General features: G+C 41.9%; 1 protein-coding gene across 1 annotated transcript in view; it reads left to right on the forward strand.

Annotated features, from left to right (window-relative positions):
- BRE (brain and reproductive organ-expressed (TNFRSF1A modulator)) overlaps positions 1-8,306 on the forward strand; it is a 165,993-nt gene extending 157,687 nt beyond the window's left edge. The window contains exon 11 of the mRNA XM_010155743.1: positions 8,243-8,306. Coding sequence (XP_010154045.1) covers positions 8,243-8,306 — 64 coding nt within the window. The remainder of the gene's footprint in view (positions 1-8,242) is intronic.
- The last annotated feature ends 1,189 nt before the right edge of the window (positions 8,307-9,495 follow it).

Below are 9,495 nucleotides of genomic sequence, written 5' to 3' on the forward strand. Positions count from 1 at the left end.
TATGCTCTGTGAAAAAATACTTTGTATTTCAAAAAGTGAATAATCAGGTGATGTTGATAAAGCCTGGAGAAGCTCTTTTATAATTCTAATATGGCTATGCTGTTGAAATAATTTATATAACAAGATTTTATTGCACAGTGTCAGCATAATAATACTAGTCTGGGTGGAACAGGTCAAAGACCTCAAGAAACCTCAAGCTGTCCTATACTCTGACCTACATCCTTCTTAGTTCCCGTTTTCATCTGATTTAATTGGCAGAGGGGTGAACGTTGCTATTCTAGCTAATTTATGAAGATCAGTCGTCTCTGGATGTTTCTTCTGTAAGGAATCTGTGGATTTGAAGAAGCTTGTATGTCTTGCAGCAGTTCCTTTAAGGTGCAGAAGGAAAGAAATATGAGATGTAAAATGATACAAAACCTAGAGTTGAAACTCCTCTAAAAGAAATGGGCAGCAGTTGAGGCAAATGCCTGGGATTCTCGTGCAATTCATTCCTCGCCTCAGTCCTGCGGTAAATAAGTGTTTTCAGAATAGTCAAACATAAACTCACTGTTAAACTTACTGGACAGCTCAGGCTACAGAGGACTGCTGAGGAGAAGGGTGTCCTAGCTACGGACCCTACTCCAGAAGACTTGGAAGGGTTACATAGAACTATTCTGAGATCCCCACAACTATAGGAGTGCCTGGCCCAGTCAGGTGTATTAGCTTGAAGAGGTTGAGGAAAAGAAACCCAACTTTTCCTCTATGCCTTGTCTAGACTAGGAGAAAAGGGATAAATTTATCAAATATAGTACCTACTAGTTGTTCTATAATTAGAGCCTTACAAAATGAAACCGTAGTCATGATAGATACCAAAACATTTTATAAGAACGAATTAGAATGTTGAAATAATGGGTAGGATTTAAGAATAAAGTTTGCTCTCAAAGCAAATAGTAGGAAAAATCCAAATACAATAACCTGAGTCTGTCTTCTGATGAGAAGGAATACAATACCTGCGCTTGATACGGTGAGAAAAAAGTAATGACAGCCCATGTGTCTTTGAGAAAAGATCGAGTTTTTGGCTCAAGGACTTTCATTTGCCAGTAAGGAATGTGCAAGGGCAGAATACACTGTGCTGGTAGTAGACATGCTGCCGTACAGCTAAGTCTGTGCTTGATGTGGACCATCAGGATTACTTCATCCCCTTCCTTTTCCTCAAACCATCTCTTGATGGAAAAGGCACCTGAAACTCCCACATCTTGAGCTGAAATACATAAAATATGTGAGTGCAAATAGCGTGGATGAATCCGAGATCAGTGTGCTGAAAAACTTGGCACTCTTGAAGCAAGGAGTTTCAGGGGAATCTATTTTGTGAATGACTTAGGAAGATGATTCATCACCCCATGATGAATCCTTGTCCCAGACACAAAAAGCAGAAATCTCATTGGTACAGCGTTTTGTATGGGGTTTTTTTGTTTGTTTGGGTTTTTTTTGAGTTTGAATCTCAAAGTTCTGCTCTAAATTCCCCACATGAAGATTTTAAGAAAAATAGGAACACCTAGACAACTTTCTAAGTTTATTACGCAATGAGTGGTAACTAGAACAGCACTGTATAGTTGGCTATAGCACCAGTCAGGCAAAAGCAGTAGCAGAAAGCAGGTGCATTACAGTTCTAGAATGCTGTCACCGTAAATCTGTGTGAAGTGTTTGATGGGAGATCGCAGCTACATCGTTTTAAATCTCTGCAGATTTTCAGCAGAGGAATCTGAAGGCAAACAGTATTATCAAATGGGCAGTGCAGATTTTCTAGCAACTACATTTTAAAAACCCAGCACTAAGTTATGCTGGAAAAAACATTACAATTAGAATGAAATTTCAGAGGAGTCAAGTATGTTTTAAGCACTGCAAACCCACACCCTAGGATTTAGATACGTATGGGCTTCTGGAGACCTTGTACCATAGTCGGTGTTTTATATCACCAGAAAACATGTAAACAACAAATGATCCAATTCTACCTTCTTTTAGATACTTACCATCTGCAATAGCAAGACTTTCTTTCCACTGGATAATAAGGTGAAGAAAAGATAAGTGCTTTACTCTCAGCAGATGTCCTTGAGCGTAGCACCTGAAATTCAATGTACCGTATCAAGTGTATACAGTGGTTAACTACAGTGAAATGTGTTGTTTTCTGGAGTGCTGAAGAAAAATTTCCATAGAAACCCCATAACTGGCTACCTTGAACTTGGAAAATGACCATTTGAGGGAATAAAAACAAATAGACAAAAACCAACAGATCCTTACAGTAAGTCACTCAACAAAGAGTTAGACATGTGCCTGTGTGCGTATGAAGATTGGCACCCACTCTAACCTGAAAAGAAAGCAACTCTTTTAAACACTGTTCAAGCTAAGATCTAAACCATTATGAGAGGGACGCAGAGCTATTGTATTCATCAACATCAACACTCACATAAAGAATATCTGTGGACTTCGTATAAACCACTTTCTCAGTACTTGAAGGAGCATTTTCTGCGGTTCTTCTGAGCTAGCTGTAAGGTCAGTGTAACACAGACCCACCGAGAGCATGGTAGAGTAAAGCAGGAGGAGGAAGAAACTCCGTGTTTCCCAGAAAGGAGAAAAAGCATAGATCAAAAACTGATTTCTGTCATATGACACAGCCTAGAGAAAGCATAGATCTCCAGTGTAATTCAGCAGGTACCTAAATTACTCTAAGTTCTTTAGAGCTGAAAAGCATATCTAGTGGATGTAAAAATAATAATTTCAAAACACTTCTGAGATACTTGAAAGTATCATGTGGCGAAGTGTCTGAAACAAAAAATTGAGAGATTTTTATGTGAATTCCTGTGGTGTGGCACAGATCAAAGTTATCAAGGGGGTACATTTGTATGAATAGGTTTATGTGACTAGGGGTGTGAGAATTGAATCTTATTCCAAAGTTCATGTTTCATTCACCATTTCTCTGTGCAGTTATATGCAGGATGCTGGGGTATGAGTGTTTCTATCCATTTATAATGTTCCTAAAAGGAACGGTAATGCATGTGAGAGAGGCCCTTAACATCCAGTCTGTAGCAGAGTATTGTCCTTCAGAAAATTTTGTATTTCTTTTAAAGTTATTTCAAGTAATCCATTGTGACATAATACGTGTGTGCCATGGTCCTGTTTGTGTGGAAACTTGTATACTTCGACCTCGGTGCCGGTTGGTTGATGCATGAAACACTCACTCAGCCAGTAATCAGTGCTTGCTCTGTTCCTCCTTACTGGTAATCTCTGCAGTGGAGAAAAAAAGTCAGAATTTCCATTTCATGGGAAATTTTAACATAATGTTTTGTCCCAGACTTCAGATGGAAAAAGTTCTGAAAACAATTTTGCTTGGAACATGTGAAAAAAAAATGCAGTTAATGTAACGCTATAATGCATCTGCTAGCAGTAGCACAGTGCCTCCTGAAAGCAGAAATTTCAACTATTCATCCCATCATTTTTCATGGACTGGGTCCTTTGAAGAGGCTACTTCTGCCGTTAGGTTTACACTTACAAGCCCTGTGATGCACCAGGGCCTTGTCAGTGTGACTAGATACATCATCTCTGATGTGCTGGACTGCAGAAAAGGAGGTTAATATCAGAGTGTTTATGCTCAGTTCTACAAACCAGAACATGTTCTCAGATCAAGCCAAACTGAAGAATTTCATTCTTTTTCTCCTTTTCCTGGTGAATACCCAGTAGCATTTCCACAGAAAATTGGGGGTCTGGGTCTTGGGCTCTGGCTGCTCTGGGACTGGCTGGCTGTCGGTGAGCGGGTGGTGAGCAGTTGCATCACCTGTGGGGTTTTTCCCCTGTTATTTTCATGCATATTAGTAGTAGTATTTTCATTATTAGTAGTATTGTTGGTATCATTATTTTATTTCATTTCAATTATTCAACTGTTCTTATCTCAAGCCATGGGTTTTCTTACCTTTTCCTCTGATTCTCGTCCCCATCCCAGTGGGGAAAGAGGGGGAAGGGTGAGTGAGCGGCTGTGTGGTGCTTAGTTGTTGACTGGAGTTAAACCGTGACAACTGAGTAAAAATTGTAGAATCATAGAAGGGTTTGGGTTGGAAGGGACCTTAAAGCCCATCTAGTTCCAACCCCGCTGCCATGGGCAGGGACCCCTTCCACTAGACCAGGGTCCTCAAAGCCTCATCCAGCCTGGCCTTGAACACTTCCAGGGATGGGGCATCCACAGCTTCTCTGGGCAACCTGTTCCAGTGCCTCACCACCCTCTCCGGGAAGAACTTCTTCCTGATATCTAGTCTAAACCTCCCCGCTTTCAATTTAAACCCATTGTCCTGTCACTACTGGCCCTTGTAAAATGTAATTTTCCACTTAAAAAGTCACGTGATTTTGAAAAAATAGTAATTCCAGCAAGCTCTAATAATGAGTAATGTCTCTGCTGCCTGTTCTACTTCTTCATATATACTCAAAATAAGTCTTGTTACTTTTATGCACTAACACTTGCCGTTCCCTCCCTGTCTGCAGTGTTAATTAATATTGAAGCAGTTCAGCCTCCCTTCTCCTACTTACCCATCTTTCAAATGTGCTGTAGCTGATACAGTGCTATCAGGTATATTGTGCTTTTGGATCTCTTTGCAGGGTCTTTTTCATTTTGGTTTGGGGTGAGAGGGGGAATTTATTCTTTCTGGGGGGTGTGGGTGTGATGAACCATAATTATCCAAATGTTTTTTTTCAAAATGTCTTTAATCTGAGATACCTAGAGTGTGTGGGAGAGGGGCAGACATGGAGGAACATATCCTGGGTAAACGTATGGTACTACATTTGCTTCAGTCTGGACAAGACCAAAATTGTTAAGGGAAAACTTAGGCATGTACTTTATGGAAAGAAAAAAGTAGACATTTAAAAATTACGAAGTACTTAATGGAATTTTTGTAGTGTATGGAACATCTCCAAGAGGTTCATATTAACTACCAGTGAAATAGCATCCTCTTTGAAATAATACATCTGATCATAGAATCATAGAATCACAGAATGGTTTGGGTTGGAAGGGCCCTTAAAGATCATCTAGTCCCACCCCCCCTGCCATGGGCAGGGACACCTTGCACTAGACCAGGTCGCTCAAAGCCTCATCCAGCCTGGCCTTGAACACTTCCAGGGATGGGGCATCCACAGCTTCTCTGGGCAACCGGTTCCAGTGCCTCACCACCCTCTCTGGGAAGAATTTCTTCCTGACATCTAATCTAAACCTCCCTGATTTCGATTTATACCCATTACCCCTTGTCCTATCACTACAGGCTCTTGTAAAAAGTCCTCTCCCAGCACCCTTGTAGGCCCCCTTCAGATACTGGAAAGCTGCAATGAGGTCTCCTCGGAGCCTCCTCTTCTCCAGGCTGAACAAGCCCAATTCTTGCAGCCTTTCGTCATAGGAGAGGTGCTCCAGCCCTCTGAGCATCTTTGTGGCCCTCCTCTGGACTCGCTCCAAGTGGTCAATATCCTTCTGATATTGAGGGCTCCACAGCTGGACGCAGCACTCCAGGTGGGGTCTCACCAGAGCAGAGTATAGAGGGGCAGAATCACCTCCCTCAGAATGTAGGGAGGTGATAGATTTAGTTCTGTAGCAAAGGATAGTAGCTCTACTGCAGGAATCACCAAAAAGAGAGGATGCTGGTGTAGTTAAAGATGGTGTGGGAGGGTGCATGTGGTATCAGAAGCATTCACTCTGGAATTTACCTACCAGACAAGTCATTGAAATGCAATGCAGTAAGTGTGGGTTTAATACAAAGCACAGAAATGCTATAAAGGAGGTGTTTCAGAAAAGAAATAAGATGTAGGAAAATACTTCTGCTTGTATTCTATTTAATGATTAAGAATTTTTACAATTTAGGAAGAGGGAAGTTTTAAGTAACATTTATCAAGTCAGTAAGAAGAGCATGTGCATTGGAAGAGAGTCTGCAGAGAAGCTCTCAAAGGGGAAGGAAGGAGCTACTTAAAATAAGCTAGCAGAGGAGATGTAATTAAATGTCAGGACAGATAATGCAAGGAGAAATAAAAGGATGATAGATCCTGGCATTGACGATGTGCAAGAGAGATTCCTTGAGCTAGCAACATGACGTAGAGCTGACCAGGAGATAGAGAGGCTACAATCTCCAATGCATGCTATAAAAACACAAGTGCAGGAGTGGAATTCAGGAGATCAGATGACGGGCATACCTCTTCAGCTGGTTTATGCATCTCTGTGTGCCAGGGTGAACAATCCCCTTCGTGGGCATGATTATGAGGGCTGCTTTCTGAACTTTGATTCACTAGGAGTGTGTTCTGAAAATACACAGCACAATCTGTTTATGCCATAAAATGTGTGTGCTGGTTGCCCTTTTCTTTTCCATTTCTGGGCTCGGCTTCTCAGCCCAGAAATGCTTTTACTTTCTGTTGCTCGGTTAACCTCTGGATGGCATCTCGTGTGTGTTTACAGCTTCTGTACAAGAGCTGACTGCAGCTATCTGTTAATTAAATCGCCAGGGACAAATTCACGGGGAAAGGGGAGCGTTCTCTTTTGTGATCGTGCGACGTTTTTAGGTGTGAGAAGGTATGATTGGTGTTCAGTGACTGCCAAAGTTTCTACCTCAGCTATGAAACACATATCATGATTAGGAAGATGATGAGTGTACAAAGAAAGGCTGCGAGAGTTGGGCTTGTTCAGCCTGGAGAAGCGAAGGCTCCGGGGAGACCTTACAGCCCCTTCCAATACCTGAAGGGGCTACAAGGAAGCTGGGAGGGACTTTTTACAAGGGCCTGTAGTGACAGGACAAGGGGTAACGGGTTTAAATTGAAAGTGGTGAGGTTTAGATTGGATATCAGGTAGTTCTATCCCAGAGAGGGTGGTGAGGCACTGGAACAGGTTGCCCAGAGAAGCTGTGGATGTCCCATCCCTGGAAGTGTTCAAGGCCAGGCTGGACGAGGCTTTGAGCAACCTGGTCTAGTGGAAGGTGTCCCTGCCCATGGCAGGGGGGGTGGAACTGGATGATCTTTAAGGTCCCTTCCAACCCAAACCATTCTGTGTTTCTACATTTGCCTCAGGAGGTATACCAGCAGAGAGATCAGTAACGCAGTGAACATAATGGCTCCTATTCTCGCTTTACTTCTTAATTTTTTTGGTAGGGGGGATCAGGAGGAGGGTCTTGCATAGAAATTTACAGACTAGTTCTGTGAACAGAGAACAAAGTGTTTAAAAAAAAAAAAAAAGGAGAAAGTGAAAGCTTGGTGCAGAAAGTAGTAGGCAGAAACCAAAGTCAGAATGATGAAGCAGCTTCTAATATAACCCGCAACTGAAGGGTATCACTGGGACACATAAAATATGTTTAGTGCACGGATGAGTATTTCAGTGCAATAAACTCAAAGGTAGAGTTCAAACTCAATTTTGGTTATACTTAGGATCAGCTCATTTTACGGATTTATGAGTCACTTGATTCTTTGTAAAGAAGATAGACTAAGATCCAACATATACAAAGCACATCTTAATTTACAGAATAATGTTCTGTCTGTCAGAGGCTAATAAAAGGAATTACAGTTCACCCAAAGTGTTAGTGTTTATTCACTACGTCTTACGTAAACTACTTCCATCAGTAGTGACTGTGTGTTGCGTCAAGGTGTATGTAAGGAGACAGATAAAGAGCTTATCTCCTGCACATATCCTGACTTGTCTTCGTGACTTTCCTGCTCTGTTGACTTGTCTGTCTTTGGGCCTTTGGTGCCATATGTGAAGCCTTCTTCAGCACAGGGGAAAAAATAAACTTTTTATCCCACAAACACGGTGACCACCAACTGCATCAGAAAGTCCCAGTTACAGAATGCTGCAGGCAGTGGCACAGCCACACCTGGGACTCAGCTAAGTGTTTCTCACCTTCACAGCCATTCAGAGGTTTAATTTTCAGTGCATGACACAGTTTATAGCTGGAACTTTGCACTGGACAAAGTATGGACGGGCCGTTCGGCTCTTCTGACAGTGTCGAGTTACCGATGCTGACCACACTAAGGAGGTCGGTGGGGAGGACACTGAAGAAAGAAGTACTGCTGGGTCTAGAAAGCTGAGGTGTGTGGATCTGCTGCATACTGAAAACTTGTGAGAACAACACCACCCGTTTGTGAGATCTAATAATGGACTGAACATGGTAACCTTAAAGCCTCGGCTACGTACATACTTGTGCACACCATGTTCCAGCTTTCCTCCTTCCTAACCGTGCCTTTCCTTTTTTTTTTTCCCTAGGGCATATTTCAAAACATTTGTCCCTCAGTTCCAGGAGGCAGCTTTTGCTAATGGGAAGCTGTAGGCAGCCTCGGGCGCGGAGATGATACCGGACAGATGCTTCAGTCTGCACATGTCCTGTCAGCCCACAAGAAGAGTGCCTGGAAATGAGTTGGACTGTCTTGATAGGTGCTTTCTTGCCTCTAAAGTGGTTTTGGTAGCTTCAGTTTTTGTCAGATTTCTGAAATAAAGACCTCACTAGCATGCTTAGAACTGAGTATTTGATATTCGTCCTGTCCCTGTGCTTCTGCCACCTCTGTTCCTTTGTATATCTACTGGATTAAATTTAAAAAGGTTCGTTTCAATGTGGTAACATTTTCTTCTGCCAACCATGTCCTGTACATTATGCCTTGTTTCCTTGTCTTCAGGTGCTGTAAATTGGATGTTCCCCCCCCCCCCCCCCGACGTCTCGTGGAAATGGATGTTTCCCTCCCCCCCCCCCGGAAATACTGTGGAATTTGTATATTTAGTTAACATTTCCAGCTTACCCTAAGAAAATATGAAACTGCCGTACATGCCAGGAATGTCTAATGGACTGTACAGTGCCATATTCTGCCTTGGAGGTTTGTGTCTCACCGTGGTTGTTATTCTCAGAGATATGGATGTCAGTTGCACAGTTCAATTCTCAGTGCCTTTCAAGTTGGTCTGATATTAATACGGCAGAGAGTTGGAGGGTTGGGTTTTTTTAATATTTCAGTGAAAGCTCATCTTATACTAAATGCTTTTATGCTTCATTTTTATTTCCAGTTGGGCAATTCTGGTGCTTTTCTAACGAGCTCCCCTTGCCATTATGAAAAAGTTCTACTTCTTTACCACCAGTGCAGAAGGAACTAGTTCTATAAATCAATATAACACAATAAAGCTCTTTCATAGACCTGTATTTTTTCCAGGTTAAGATAAATACTGGGAAGAAGCATACTTTCAACAAAGGAATGAATGCTGTCTTGGAAAATAACTGATGACATAATTTAGGGCTATAGGTATTTACCTTAATGCTTAAGTTCATCATGTCTTCTCAGAAATAATTTTAGGCATATATAACTGGAAATATTACCTCCTCTAATTCAGAAATGCCAAAGGCAAAATCCCACCTATTCATCCTTTCTTTCACACTTGTGTCAGGTGCACCAGTTGGGGCTAACTGTCACGATGTCACTTCCCAAATTAATTTGTAAATAGACCAGGGTACTTTCCAGTAAGGAATAAAATTAACA

The sequence above is a fragment of the Eurypyga helias genome, unplaced genomic scaffold (assembly GCF_000690775.1).
Source record: "Eurypyga helias isolate BGI_N326 unplaced genomic scaffold, ASM69077v1 scaffold14867, whole genome shotgun sequence".
Taxonomy (NCBI): Eukaryota; Metazoa; Chordata; class Aves; order Eurypygiformes; family Eurypygidae; genus Eurypyga; species Eurypyga helias.